The sequence below is a fragment of the Polistes canadensis genome, unplaced genomic scaffold (assembly GCF_001313835.1).
Source record: "Polistes canadensis isolate GaletaPanama2010 unplaced genomic scaffold, ASM131383v1 scaffold_42, whole genome shotgun sequence".
Classification (NCBI taxonomy): Eukaryota; Metazoa; Arthropoda; class Insecta; order Hymenoptera; family Vespidae; genus Polistes; species Polistes canadensis.
The window spans coordinates 196951-212272 of NW_014569589.1; the positions used below are offsets into that span (position 1 = coordinate 196951).

At 30.9% G+C, this 15322-nt stretch overlaps 3 protein-coding genes and 1 long non-coding RNA gene across 20 annotated transcripts in view; 2 read left to right on the forward strand and 2 right to left on the reverse strand.

Moving 5' to 3' along the window:
• Positions 1 to 8070, reverse strand: part of LOC106784896 (kazrin) — a 38465-nt gene extending 30395 nt beyond the window's left edge. For 6 of the 17 annotated variants that reach the window (XM_014744888.1, XM_014744891.1, XM_014744890.1 and 3 more), the window contains exon 1: positions 7380 to 7639. The gene's annotated coding sequence lies outside the window, so the exon portion shown is untranslated. Of the gene's footprint in view, positions 1 to 3031; positions 3105 to 4042; positions 4196 to 7379; positions 7641 to 7729; positions 7746 to 7773; positions 7868 to 8032 lie in introns of those variants that run through there. The other 11 variants (XM_014744887.1, XM_014744886.1, XM_014744889.1 and 8 more) reach the window with 9 other exon arrangements.
• LOC106784901 lies at positions 2162 to 3447 on the forward strand. Its single transcript, XR_001381464.1, has 3 exons — positions 2162 to 2887; positions 2968 to 3205; positions 3280 to 3447. It is a non-coding gene; the product is annotated as an uncharacterized LOC106784901 (long non-coding RNA).
• A 1510-nt stretch (positions 8071 to 9580) lies between the features above and the next one.
• Positions 9581 to 12494, forward strand: LOC106784899 (large subunit GTPase 1 homolog). Its single transcript, XM_014744895.1, has 4 exons — positions 9581 to 9757; positions 10040 to 11414; positions 11545 to 11869; positions 11958 to 12494. Exons 1-4 carry the CDS (start codon positions 9659 to 9661, stop codon positions 12106 to 12108), a joined length of 1950 nt encoding a protein of 649 aa, XP_014600381.1. The 5' UTR covers positions 9581 to 9658; the 3' UTR covers positions 12109 to 12494.
• On the reverse strand, positions 12490 to 15020 carry LOC106784900 (RNA polymerase II subunit A C-terminal domain phosphatase SSU72). The gene is made up of 4 exons (XM_014744896.1): positions 14649 to 15020; positions 14365 to 14508; positions 13896 to 14154; positions 12490 to 12954 (listed from the first exon to the last, which is right to left on the reverse strand). The coding sequence occupies exons 1-4, from the start codon at positions 14729 to 14731 to the stop codon at positions 12853 to 12855; spliced, it is 588 nt and encodes a 195-aa protein (XP_014600382.1). The 5' UTR covers positions 14732 to 15020; the 3' UTR covers positions 12490 to 12852.
• Between the last annotated feature and the right edge of the window lie 302 nt (positions 15021 to 15322).

Below are 15322 nucleotides of genomic sequence, written 5' to 3' on the forward strand. Positions count from 1 at the left end.
ATATTTCTTTTTTTTTCTCTCTTTTTCTCTCTCTCTCTCGTTTAACAGCGTATTCAAATCACGTGCAACTTGCGAAGCTTGCAAATAATTTCGAGCTAAAACAAAACGATTAACGATTCGTGTTGAATAATTCGTTGAGTAATTAAACATTTCGATTAGAACGATTTGTAGTAATAGGATTGAAAATTGTTCTTTGTTTGATGAATTTTTATAATCGTTTTATTAAAAGTTAGACTAAAAATTGACTACGTAATCGATTATCGAATGTACATAGTTCAATAATCTCACGTTCAGACAAAGTACCAATTTTATTGTGTAACGTGTAATAATTGATGAGTGATCCATGATGGTTCTAATCAAGAGTAATAAAATCGAAATGTATAAATCTTTAACGAATAAAATGCGATTCGATTTCTCTATCTATCCAACTATCTTTCCATCTATCGGTATGAATAATTTGATAGACACAGTCGAAGCTATTTGGAAATTTAACGACGCGCAAATTACATTGTGGTTTATCTCGTGTTCGTGTATTACTATGCATTACGGTTTAATAAATTATATTTCTCTTTGCATTTGTCATACATAGAGAAAGAAAGAGAGAGAGAGAGAGAGGAAGAGAGAGAGAGATAGAGATAGAGAGAGAGAGAGAGAGAGACATGTATGAGATATGCATGAGATATGCATGAATGTACATGTGTGTGTGCATTATATTTGATGATAGTAGAACCAGAGTGAATTTCAACAGGTGTCAAAGTTATGGAACATGCAAATTATTAGTGATAACGATCTAGCAAGTAACAAAAAGAAAAACAGGAAGGAAGATGATAAGGAGAAGAGGATTTGAAAAAAAAAAGAAAAAAAAATAATAAAGAGAGGAAAGAAACAAAAATTAATAAAACAATAAAGAAGAAAAAGAAGAAGAAGAAGAAGAAAACTTGAGAGAAAGGAACGAAATGATCCGTAAGAAAAGGAAGAAAAATTTTTGTAGAATTGGATCTCGAAGAGATTTCTTTCACGCCTCGAGAAAGAAAAACTTTTCTTCCGCGAAGTATGAAAAAGTTTGACCATAAGAAAAAGAACAAATTCTGACGTGACGACAATGAGAGAAGTAGTGGTGAACAGAAAGAAGTAGTGTGTATAGGAGAGAAAAAAAGAATAAAAGAAGTTGTTACTTTCTTCTCTTGTCGATGAAGAACAAGTATCTCCTTGAATATTTTTACCTCAAAATATTCTTCGAGATATTCTAACATGACATGAATATACATATTTAAAATTCTATCTACAAAGTTGAATACTTTAAACCACTTTCCATCTAACTTTACATTTAATAGGTTAGCCCTCATGAGAAATGTTAGTAGGTAAGCCCCTTCACATTACCAAAGTACTTACTTACCCTCACTATACCTACAACACCTATGTCAATTATATTCACTCATTACTACTGATCGTTCCTAACAAGTAGAATTTACAACTAGAATTCACAGTGAAATCCTCTATAGATATTGTACTGCAAACAACCTTATTGATCCTTGTAATCAGGCTTTGAACGTTATCACAACAGACCGATACTACAGCATCTATCAATATTTTTACAATACAACCTGAACGTTTAATTATCGAAAAACCTGACAGACTGAAGTTACTATGTTTTATTTTTAGATGTACTTGTTGGGGTACGTATTATATAAAATAATAAGAAAATTGTACCAGAACTTTCTTACAAATCTTTTGAAAACGTATTAATTATTTCGTAGAGAAACTCAATAGATTTGTCTGTAATTTTTCACAATAATCCAAACGTTTTATATATATATATAAGTATAATATTAAATAATTAAAAACTCTATACAATGAAGTCTCATTGTGTATTATTTTAAAATATAGTTTAAAAACTGCGGAATTAAGAATTGGCAAGAAAATTGTACTAGAACTTTCTTACAAAAAATCTCTTAAAAATTAATTACTTTTCTTGCTGCGGTTGAAGAGATATCATTTCATAGAATATTACAAATTTAAACTCGACCTAGTATTGGCCTTAAGAAACCTAGGTTGAGTAACGCTGCAATAATATTATATATTCAATCTCTCTCCTTTACTTCCTCTCTCTCTCTCTCTCTCTCTCTCTCTCTCTCTCTCTCTCTCTCTCTCTCTTTGTTCATCGAATAGTTAATCACACAATGGTAACAATCTGTTAGTTGGAAATTCGAGTCCTTGGTAATGGCTAACAGCAATGGCATCAAATCCACCTCAGAGCTTATTCCCTTGGGCTGTCACCCATTTCGTGCTTTGATGAAAGCTTCGAGAAGTCGACTACATCATCTTCTCAAGCCTCGTCAATGAAACAGAGAGAGAGAGAGAGAGAGAGAAATAGTGTCGAGTATTCAAAAAAAGTGTACTGATTCGAGAAAGGGAAGAACTTTTCATTCGACTTGTCTCGGGAATATCGAAATGCTTTCTACAAATTCATGCCACCAAACTGTTATACTTTATCTTATTGTTAAGTTTATAGAAATATTTGTGATTTCAGGTATTCGATATTTATTTTGTTTTTAATATTCCTGACACACTAAATGTATGCACGATAAAGTATATATTGATATATCGTCATATATCAAGTATGTTTGTCAAGGATAATCTTTAGAAAAAAATAAATGGAGTATGAAAAGTTACCTCAGCAAGGTGTAATCTCTTTCTCTCTCTCTCTCTTTCTTTCTGAACAAAGAACATGTAACATATATATATACATGCATGGCCTCGAACTAGGACGACATCGTGAAACCACAATCGGAACAAACCAACGCAACAAGCGATTTTCTAAGACTCAACATTCTAGATTTCTAGATTTTAATGCGATGACAATGGTATTGTTAGAATAAAATTGATTGTAAGTAGTTACACATATATACACAAACACACATAAATACACCTGTATGGAATACGATTGAAATGAAAAATATTTTGTAGGTTGAATAATGAATGATTTTGAGTGGCTTGATTATTAGTGGTACACTGTTGAAGTATATATTACCTTGAGAGTAACCGAACACTGTACACCCTCCTACTACTCGTCGGAACAATATTGCTCTTCGCGTACTGTAGCTGAATAAGCAGATCAAATATTTGATGGGGTGGCAGAGAGGAAAAAGAGAGAACGAGAGAGAGAGAGAGAAAGAGAGAGATGGAAAGAAAGATTATTTAAAATGTATGTATACTTGCATTAGTTGTTACATTTACAATGTTCCAGTTTGAATTAAAACATTAATCTTTCTTTTTCAGTACATGTATGTACACGATAGTCCGTAAATCAATTGACAAAAGAGTATTGTTAATATATATATATATATCAATTTAATTTATAAATATTGAGTCATGCAAACAAAATTCCTTTTTGTCTTTCGACATTAAAGTTTACAAAAGCTTTCAAAATAGAAATAAAAAAATTGAGTAATGGGTAGTATCAATCGATTTATGTTTAACCTGGTAAATGTATTTTATATGTAGAATTAAATTAATATTGTTTAAATTTGATAATTTCTAAAACAACACTAACGTAACCCTGAAGAAAATCCTGACGCAATCCTGTATGTGTATTTATTAAACAAAAAATTTAATAAATATCTTTTAAATTCGATAAAACTTTTAACGCAACCGTGATATAACCCTAACGATACCCTGTATATATATAATATATATTCTGCATAAACAAATTAAATATCATTTATATTTGATAATTTCTAAAAGAACGTAAGGAAAACGCCGATCGGTTTGGTTAACGAAAATAAAACTCGAGTTCGTGGAATCGATCGGTAAAAGTTATTTAAAGAATCCTCAAGTGTGTCAGAGACACACGCGATGCTTTTTAATTTTATCGAAGGAACCACCGAAATAATCCATTTCAAAAGATGAAGAAATACTGAAAACATAATAATACAATAAAATAAAAAATTCCAAAAAAATCTCTTCATCATCAACGAATATGCATATCTAGTTAGAAGAGATACTTATACACATACACACACACAAACACACATGTACTTACAACTTAGGTATAGAAATACAAAGATATGTGTAATACACGGAAAAGCACAAATTTATGTATAGAAACTAACGAAAACCCGAACACACATACACATAGTATGTTATATTACATCTCTCAAAGTTAATTCAACGCGAACCGACAGTAACGTTGTAACGTTGCAAACGTTGTATCGTATTGTATAATAGCTGAGGCTCCAATGAATGGAACTGAAATGAATCTTTATGATCTTTTTATTGTCGATATACGAAACACACATACAAACATAAAGATACATATATATATATATATATATATATATATATATATATATATATATGTACAATAATGTACATACGTGCAGAGTGACATACCACGTAAGTATGCCTAATAAGGAACAACAGTGATCATGACGGTAGTAGTTATGGTTATGACGATAATGGTGGTGGAAGGATAGAGAGGGTGGAGTGGGGGTTGAAAAGAGCACGTTTCATATAAATTTCGTTTAACGATTTTGTAAGTGAACCATGACTTTCTGGGGCTTCTCGACTCGCATAGTACATCACCTCTTCTCATCCTCCTTTCTTTTCTCCCTCCCTCCCCCTTCCTCCATCACTCATTCTCTCTCTCTCTCTCTCTCTCTCTTTCTCTCTTTCTATTCGTTCGTTCTCATCCAACCTTTTGCTGCGCTCGTTCCGGTAAGTTCGTCAGGGCTCGTGTTCGCTGGCACTCCCACTCGTCCAGAGACAAGTAGCAAAAAGCATCGCTTTTTGCATTAAGTATGACCCCGGCACGCTACTCACTCGTACCCACTTCTTCTTCTACTCCTCCCTTATCCCTCTACTTTCCCGTTCCCCCCTCCTACCTCTCCCACCGCCTCCTCCTCCTCCTCCTCTTCCTCCCCATTGCTGCTGCTGCTTTCCATACCCATCCCTCTTCACATCTTCGACATGGACTCCCATTTATTTGCACTCTCCACAGGAAATACGTCATTACTTAATATTTTGTTTCATTTTCAATATCGGACAATATGCTGCTGCTTTATTTATTACAAATCATTCGAGAAATTATATTTCATAATTTTGTTTGTGATATCAAGTTGTACGTTTCGATTTATGGAAATCGTAATACTGGAATATTTTGTTTCATTTTCAATATATAGGAGATTGGAATACTTCATTTAATTATTTGAAAAATTCTTTTTTTTTCATTTTGTTTATCGCATAAAATTGTATGATTTTTCGATGGAATTTGTTATAAAAGATATTCATTATGGCAACCAAAAATTACGTTGCTATTTAATACTAATTATCATTTTGCATTTAGATCATCCCCTTCTTGGTTATTAGAAAAATAATTTTAACCTATTATATTAGAGATATGAAATTTTTTAAATTATACAAATCAGTATATGGAAACAATCGTATAAGATATTCACATTGTATAAGCAAGATAGCATTATCATTTAATATTAATTTTCATTTTGGATCCCATATAAACTGGACTCCATTTAGTTATTCGAGAAATAATTTGAATAAATTAAATGTTGTAAATTGTTCGAATCAGTTAATGGGAACAAACATAAAAAATATTCACAATAAAAAAAAATTGTGTTGTCATTTATAATATTAAAATGTTCAAATATATATAATTTAAATATATATTTATTATATATTAAATATTAAATCAGTTTATGAGAAAAACCATAAAAAAGAAACTCACATTATAAGAAAATGATGTCATCGCATAATACTAATTTTCATTAGGCATATCGACAACACCCCATTTAATGAATCAAGAAATAATTTGAATACAAGTACCGTCTATCTAGACCATGTGTCTAATTTTTCATCGTGCGAATCAGTTTATGGGAACACTTACGAAATACACTCATACTGCATGAGAGAGTTACGATCATACTTAATACTTATTTTCACTTTTCTTATCGACCATGCTCTCCCATTAAAGTCATCCGGGAAATAATGATCATTTATGCATTTAAATATCGTAATTTTTCATCGCGCGAATTATTTCACGAGAATTATTCGTAATTCACGATGTGAGAATATTACGTAGTCGGTTAAATTTTCATTTTAATATATCATTTACATTCGAGAGATCATTTGTAATAAAACATTAAAATACAAACTACGTGTGAATAATTTTTGATCGTGCGAATGGATTTATGTGAACGTTCGCAAAAGCTGTTCACAATATAAGAGTTTCTTTTTATGTAAATATATATGTGTATGTGTATAAAATATATGTGCGTGTATAGGATTGAATGATTTCATTCATATGTACGTGCCCGGAAGATTAGAATTTTGTAGAGGCCTCGGCTAGCAGCTGTTCCGATGTTATCCATGAGCCAGCAACCAGTCAACCACCACCGGTCGCTGCTGTTGCTATGGTTTATCGAATCATTTTCATTCCTTGCCAAATTTAAACTTTCGACAAATAAATTCGAAAGATATATAACGTATCCCCTCCCCCCGTCATTCAATATATTCAAAATAATAATAATAATAATAATAATATTAATAATAATAATAATTATTATAATGATAACGATGGGGATATTTGATTATGAATAAATTTCATTTAGTTAAATACTAGCACGTATTCGTTACGTGCATTCGTAAGTGTGTGCGTACAACATTTAAACTGTCCTGGCACATCGTTAATTGCGATTTCGTGACAATTTCGAAAAATGCTGGAAGCGTTCCGCGCGCGTTCATTGTAAAACGTGGAGAGTGCTCTTTTTTTTCCTCCTCCCTTTTTTTTTTACCTCCTTTTTCTTTCTTTTTATTTTTTTTTTTTTTGAAGTGTTAATGCATACTTCAGTGCCGTCTACCCGGAGAGTGTAGTTATCTCGAGTAAGCCGAAAGTTTATCCAATTTCTCGAGCAATTCTTTTTCTCTCTTTTTCTTTATTGTGGTACGAGTAGCAACAAAAATTAAAAAAAAAAAAAGAAAGAAAAAAAGGAAAGAAGGAGAAAATAACGATGCAACGATAAATAAAAAAGAAAACTTCTTCTTTCCCCCATGCAAATGAAAATTGTCGAGAATGGGAAGAAAGTGTGTAAATTTAAGTGAAATAAAGAATAAAATGAACGAATAGAAAACATTTAATTACAAATCGATTTTTATTCAGGATTTTTACGAAACGATTAAATACGTCGCACGAAAAACAAATAGAAAAATTCATGATAAATCGAATATATACGATAAATCGTAGAATATCACTTTTTAAAGCGAAATGATTATTGAAAATTCGTCGGAGTTTTTTGTTATCATAGGGAAAGAAAATGAATCATTAGAACAAATGTAATCTAAATAACTATGTATATGTGGATACATACCAATGGAAGGGGAAAGTACCAATAAAGTATTGCCAATGGTTACGAAGCACACACCTGTCCGGATCTCACAAAACGAGGAAAACCCACAAATTACACTCGCCATTCGTGAACGTTGTGAAGTAGTAAGCTTTCCTTCATCCTCTATTTCAATACGATTTCGATGTAGCGTAATAAAAGAGAGAAGAGAAGAGAAGATAAGACAAAGAAAGTAAAAGACAAATTTTTTCTCATACAAAAGTTAGAATGAAAGAGAAAAAAGATGGATAGAAATAGTGAAAGATGAATAGATTAGAAAGATAAATTGATTGATAAATAAAATTAAAGATAGAAAAGGAGGAGCCCTCCTTTACTTCTTCGCAACACTACGACACGTCATAGTTTTGTCGATGATTACCGGCTTGCTCGTGTGCGTGCGCGCGAGAAAGAGATAGAAAGAGAAAGAAAGACAGAGAGAGAGAGAGAGAGAGAGAGAGAGAGAGAGAGAGAGAGAGAGAAGTTCGATATCGATTTTTAAAGATTTTCCTACGGAAGAAAACTTGTTAATATATTTATATACACGTGTATATATACATATATACATATATATGCATACACGTATGCATAAAAAATGTAGGGATAATTGTGATTAAGAAAACAAAAAATATATGAATTACTTTGAAATAGAAGAAGAAGAAGAAGAAGAAGAAGAAGTAGAAGAAGAAGAAAGTAGAAGAAGTTAAAGTCGACGATCTCTCTCTTTCTGAAACGCGAACGGAGCGAGAATAAGAGAAACGGTATCAACGAGGTTGTCACGACGACTGACCGAACTGACGGCAGAGTGCGACATAACAGCCCTTTGCCGGGTCGACGCATGCGTCCCCGCCACCCCGTGCCCAACCCTATTTTCCCACAGCCACCGTCCTTCCTATGACCGTGTCCATCTTTTTCCCCTCTCGTGTGTCTCTCATTGTTGCACCACTGCCAAATGCAACCGGTGCCGTACAACAACTCGCTCTCCTCTTCCTCTTCCTCTTCCTCTTTCTCTTCCTCTTCCTCTTCCTCTTCCTCTTCCTCCTCTTCTTCTTCTTCTTCTTCTTTTTCCATTATTCGTTCTTATTCTTATTTTGCTATATTCCTTCCCGTTTACTCTTTTAGGAATTTAGGTATAGATACAGGTAGGTTGTATGAAAAAGGGAGAAATACCGAGGGGTTCTCTTTTCCACTCGTCTACCACCTGCGTTGCCTTTGGGATCGTTTTTATATAGCTTTCTCTTTCTTTTTTTTTTCTCTTCTCTTTTCTTTATTTTTTTCTTTTCATCATCCATCTCACCTTAGCCTTTTACCACTTCCCCGTTTATCCACATATCATCCTTTTCCCTTTTCTTTCTTTCTTTCTTTCTTTCTTTCTTTCTTTCTCTTCCTTCCTTTGACTCTCACGTTTCTTTCATCTCGTTCTTTGTTCCAGCTATTTCCGCGTTTATTTGACTTGTACGATCGTTTTAAAACTATACACACATATATATACATATATATATATACATACATAATACATATTTATATATATATATATATTTATGCGTATATGTTGTCGAGGACGCTAAGCGTGTTACAGGTGACACTTAAAGTTCCAAAGTAATTGAAACGTGAATGGGTAATATAATACCAACGTTGAAGGATAGTCATCATACTTATTATAAACGTGTTATGAGATATATTAAAAAAACTATTTATTACAATATAATCATCATTTTTACGATCAATGAATAACCCAACCCAACCAATAAATATCTTAATACAATCACGATCACTCTTTATTCATACATTACACAATATTTTTCATTTATTTTATTTTATAATCTTTAGTTTTTATTCGTATCGTATGTGTTAAAATAAATTTATCTCCATTTTGAAATTGAAATAACTTTCGTGAAATATATTTTGTTATTTGTTTAAATATTGTTTTGTTTCTATTGTATTTTATTTATTTTTTTCATTTTATTTGTCAACATTATAATGAATTATTTACTTATGTTTATACTACGATTGTAATTACACACCACGGAGATTTGTTTTCCATGCATATTTTCTTTCACCTTTTGAATTGGTTTTTAATTCGCCCCGTCAATTACTTCGATAAATCGATAAAAGTCGGTAGATATATTCACTGTGTGTCTTCGATTCATGGTAAAGATCAACCGTGGCGCCATCTGCCTAGTAAATTTTCAAACAATCACGTTTATTATTTGGTATATACGAGCGTCTAATGTTGTGCAATATAATATTCTTGAAAAATAATTGAAATGGGAAAGAAAAATAAAGTTCAGAATTTAGGAAAATCATTGATCAGAGATCGTTTTGGTTCTTCCACCGCTAGAAAATTTCGTGGAGATTTTTCTAAGGTAATAACATAGTAGAAAATATGTTTACATTTGTATCAATTATATTTATAAAATTCACATATGTTAGTATATATTAAATATATTTAAGATATATTAAAATATGTATTATAGTTTCGTATAAAATATTTAATATTAATTATATTGCGTGGTTTTAATAATTATAAACAATTTTGAGATTATATTTCAACAAAAATGTTAACAATATTTCTTTTGAGGCTATCTCAATAGCAACGTGATACTTAGACTATTTGTTTAATTTAATTTTCATTTTATATTTTAAAGCTACATTCAGAAAACATAAACGATGGATACGATTGGGCATGTCTGAATCTTCAATCGGTTACCGAGCAAAGTTCTTTTGAAGAATTTCTAGCCACTGCAGATCTTGCCGGAACAGAATTCAATGCAGAAAAGTTAAACATTAAGTTTGTTAATTTACAAAATTTGCCTGGGTTATTGAGTAAGGATGAGAAAAAGAAAGTTTTGGAAGAACACGAGAAGCATAAAGGGTTTCTTAAAATACCGAGGAGACCAAAGTGGGATAGTTCTACCACAGCACAAGATTTACAAGCTAAAGAGAAAGAAGAGTTTTTAGAATGGAGACGTAGCTTAGCAGTTTTACAAGAATCCGAAGGCCTTATTCTTACACCTTATGAAAAGAACTTAGAATTTTGGAGACAATTATGGAGAGTAGTTGAACGTAGCGATGTTGTCATTCAAATTGTTGATGCACGTAATCCTTTATTGTTCCGTTGTGAAGATTTAGAAAACTATGTTAAAGAGATTGATCCTAAGAAAATGAATTTAATTCTTATCAATAAGGCAGACTTTTTAACCGATACTCAAAGACAATTGTGGGCAGAATACTTTACGAGTATTAATATGAGAGTTGCATTCTTTTCTGCTAAATTAGCTATGGAAAGTGAAAAAATTGAAGAAGAATCCGAGGAGGATGATGAAGATTCTGTTGATGCAGAAAAGGATGATAGTAGTGATGAAAGTAATGAAATTAATGAAAATAATGGTGAAAGTAATGAAAATAAAGAAGAATTGTTGCATGATGTAACAAAAAATATAGAAAAACAAGATAAAGACATAAAAGAGTCGTTGAATAATCAAACGAAGAATACAGAAATACAAGATAAAGATAATGTGTCGGAGCTTGTAGAAAATGAATCATTGATTAAAAATTCTTCAGAATTATTAACCAGAGATGAATTGATTTTATTATTTAGATCTATATATAAAGAAAAAACATATATGGAAGGAGTTACAACGATCGGTATGGTAGGATATCCTAATGTTGGAAAAAGTTCGACAATTAATGCATTATTACAATATAAGAAAGTTTCTGTATCAGCTACTCCAGGCAAAACAAAACATTTTCAAACTTTATTTCTGGATAAAGATTTACTTTTATGTGATTGTCCTGGCTTAGTAATGCCATCGTTTGTTTGTACTAAAGCTGACATGATTTTGAATGGCATATTGCCAATCGATCAGATGAGAGATCATGTTCCACCGGTTACATTACTTGCTACATTGATACCGAAATATGTAATTGAAGATATGTATGGAATTATGCTACCTATACCAGCAGAAGGAGAAGATCAAGATCGACCACCAACTGCGGAAGAAATTTTAAATGCTTATGGATGTAAGTTGTTATTAAAAATTCAATTCAATTTTATTTTTTAATTACTCATCTAATAAAATTCATTTTTAGATTTTAGAGAAGGAAAATTATATTTAAATTAATAAATATTATTGCATGGATTCGTTTTCAGATAGTAGAGGTTTTATGACACAGAATGGTCAACCAGATAATCCACGAACTTCTCGTTACGTTTTAAAAGATTTTGTAAATGGAAGACTTTTATATTGCGTTGCTCCGCCAACGCAAAATCAAAATGAATTTCACCAATTTCCTCCTCCACGGAGAATTAAAACAGAAAATACTCATATAACGCCTAGAATGGCTCGTATAATTGGAGGGAAAAGAACTACGTCTGAGGAATTAGATAAAAAATTTTTAACACAACAATCTGTTGGTGTTCACGCTAGAGGTGTTCCTGGAAAAGCACGTGGTTTACCACAGAATGCTAGAAATAAGTAAGTATTTTTAAATAATATAAATTATATAAAATCATTTGTGTGTCTGTGTGTGAGAAAGACGCTTTAAAATATTTGTTAATTTTAGTGGCATAGCTGGTTCTGCAGCTAGTTCAGTTGCTGGTTCAATGCAAAATCTTTGTATTGAGGAGAAGCCATGGAAAAAAATTAACAAACATTGCAATAAAAAGAAACGGGAAAAAGCTAGGAGACTATATAGTCATCTCGATCAACATTAATATAACAAAAATATGACACATTAATTGTGACCTTCCTAGGTTTAGGTATTTGCTAAGTTTGAATATATCGATTAAATAACAAAAATTACTGAATTTTAAGGAAATGAAAATTCATTTTATATAAAATAATATAAAAAATGAATAAATCATCTGTATAAAATAAATATTGTAAAGTATAATAGACGGCTATCTTATCGAATTTTTTAAGATTACGTAGTAGCAGTGGATAAAAGGATCTTATGATCTTTTGGTTTAGGAATATACGTCATGTCTTTATTTTATGCAACATATTAATTTTCGCTCCTCATGCCTCATCCTTGCAAGTCGACCAACTTGGTGTGGAGTCCCTCATATACAAGTGATTATAATAAAGTTAAAATATTTTACGTTTTTGTAACTTTTCAGTTTATTTAGACTAATATTTAATCGAGATATATACATAAATGTATACATCGACATCCTATTCCTCAATACAATTTGATAAACTTTGGCGCAGATATTCGCTATAAATTCTATACATATCATATAAATATGTTATATTTATAAAATTTCTTTAACCGAAAATGATTTAATTATTTAAATAGGAAGCACTTATCATTCTTCATTATTATTATCCTTAAATATCCAGATCAATAAATTCAGAAAAGGATAATTAAATTACATACATACTTGAGTTATTTTTATATAAATTAGGTTCAAAGAACATCGAAGTTCCTTTCAATTTGATAATAGCATTGTTCATTCTTAGTAGAAAAGTACCGTGTGTAAAATTGTTCTAACGAATTTCGATTCAAATTCATGCAGCAATTCGTCTATGTCATTGTCTAAGTCTTCGCTGTTAGCCAACTGAAAGGATAAAAGAAGTTTTGTTATTATTTATATGTACAATAAACTTTCCTTAACTATTTTAAAGGTAAATAATAATTAATATATTAACACGTTTGCTATATTATGCCACAAAGAAAAAATTCCAATTATTGCCTAGAACTTATTTATCACATTGGTTATCGTTGTAAATGTGTGATGCAGGTTTTCAATGGAAATCGATGTCATGGAAATGTGACACTGGTAACAAACGTGTTAATGCATCTTTTAATATGTTAAATATTAAGCCTTTTTTATTGAGTTTTCTGTTCAGGCAACAATGATCTATCAATCATAAAAAAAACATAATGTTGGCCATTGGTGACTAACACAACCTGGACTGAAAATCTAAGGCTGGTTCGTAGAGACTGGCATGTGTGGGGTTTTTTAACATGTTAAATAATATATCATATAATAATAATAAACCTCAAACGAAATAGATATATATATATATAATAAATTCAGTGAGTCAGATGAGTATTCGTACCCCATTATAGCTTTAAACGAATGATATTTATTTAAAGGGCAAGTTTATAAATTTTTATGGGAATGAATGATTACTAAACTTTCAGACTCATATAAATTCTATCACAAAAGAACATTTCAATATGTTATAAGTATAATTTTATGTAAACAGTAACAAAGTGGATATTACAGGAGTGCATCAACAGTCTAGTCACGTTGGATTACTACTAGTTCCCGATTGATCAACCAACGGGAACACGGTTAGTAACGTGGATGAATGACCCATCCATGAATCCAGAAGTAACATACAAAAATCGTGATTCCAGAAAGTCGATAAAAAAACGCTCGGGCTTTGGTATATTGAATAAATGTGAGAAGATGGTTAGTAGAAAAGAGTTACTCGAATTCGTAAGAGGAAGAGTAAAAAAACAAAAATAAAAAACAAAAATTGTAAATACCACAGTGACTAATTCACAGATGAGAAATGATCCAACTGTAGCCTCTTCGTGATTATCTTGAATATCAATATTGATAAGATGTACAGGCTGATTGTCTTCTTGAGTTCTTGATTCCATGCATTCAATTACTTGATCATATACACGCTCCTCACACGTGATTAAAATATCAAATTTGTCTTTTGACAATTGAAATCTTTCAGGTTTAGGTTTTATCCGACGGTTTCTATCCAGCATGTGTAGCAGTCCGTTTTGTGTATAACTAAATCATTGTAGGTTAATGTATTTTATTACAAAACTATTAACTTTCACAATTAAAAATTTTAGGATACAGGAATACTGAATTATTACGTTTTTAATTGTAAAACAATATAATTAAAGTATAAAATTAGAGATTAAGTTTCTATGAATGCATATAAATAAAAATCTTGTATCGACAAATAACAAAACATAGCATAGATAAATATATTACTATTGTTTATCCTTGTTTAACAAATCATTATAGATCTCTTCATAGGACGTTCCAAAATCATAAATGTTAGGACGATCTGGAGCATTTCCTGGTAATTTGACTTTATCTCCAGTACCAAAAGATTTAACGTTAAAGCCTTTTTTACTGAAAGAAGTAATTAACAATTGTTAGTCTGTTGGAAATAGATCAATCTAATTAAAAATTTAATATTTTTTTTATTAATTATTATTTTTTATTATTATTATTATCGAAATCTCCGCTAAGTGGTTGACATAACCTTTTACCTTAGGAAAGCATGTGCTTCCATACTCCTGTTCATATTACTGGAGCAAATAACGGCTACGCTAAGTAAATTTGGGGCCGGCATTATATTTTAGATCAAATTTTTAATAAAAAATAATTCTGAAATTAATCTTAATTATTAACTAATATAAAAATTAAAATTTGTTTTTCAACGTCAATTTCTATACGTCCTACACATCGATTATTATTAATAATATTATTATAAATTTTATATAACAAAGAAATATATTTATTTATATTTATATAATTAAACCAAATAGTTTAACAATATTAATTATTATTTTACGAAGGTTATCGTTTCTTCATTGTACTATTCTGCTACTTTCGAATCAGCGTTGCTGTAACCCGTATTAATACTTTCAAAACCAGATGGCATTGCTGATAATCTTTCAAAACAAGTTCTGCGTAAACAAAGTATCTGATTGGTTGAATTGGAACCTTGTCACACACACACACATTCTGTACGAATTCTTATTGTATTAAATCAAATACAATTAGGTGATTGGTCGAAAATAAAATAAAATATAATAGCGGGTGTTTAAAATGCCAATGGTGAAAGTAATCAATTAATTGATTCATCAGATCAATACAGCGGCATCGAATAATAAAATTTCGTTAAAGTTCAGGTACGTTTATATATATATATATATATATA

Excerpts from the sequence above, each read along its gene's own strand:
- LOC106784900 (XM_014744896.1), bottom strand. The coding sequence starts at position 14,731 with ATGCCGGCCCCAAATTTACTTAGCGTAGCCGTTATTTGCTCCAGTAAT. Across the intron at positions 14,509-14,648 it reads GAAGCACATGCTTTCCTAAG|TAAAAAAGGCTTTAACGTTA; the intron begins GTAAAAGGTTAT and ends TACTTCTTTCAG. Across the intron at positions 12,955-13,895 it reads TCTGTGAATTAGTCACTGTG|TTGGCTAACAGCGAAGACTT; the intron begins GTATTTACAATT and ends TTATCCTTTCAG.
- LOC106784899 (XM_014744895.1), top strand. The coding sequence starts at position 9,659 with ATGGGAAAGAAAAATAAAGTTCAGAATTTAGGAAAATCATTGATCAGA. Across the intron at positions 9,758-10,039 it reads TTCGTGGAGATTTTTCTAAG|CTACATTCAGAAAACATAAA; the intron begins GTAATAACATAG and ends TATATTTTAAAG. Across the intron at positions 11,415-11,544 it reads AATTTTAAATGCTTATGGAT|ATAGTAGAGGTTTTATGACA; the intron begins GTAAGTTGTTAT and ends ATTCGTTTTCAG.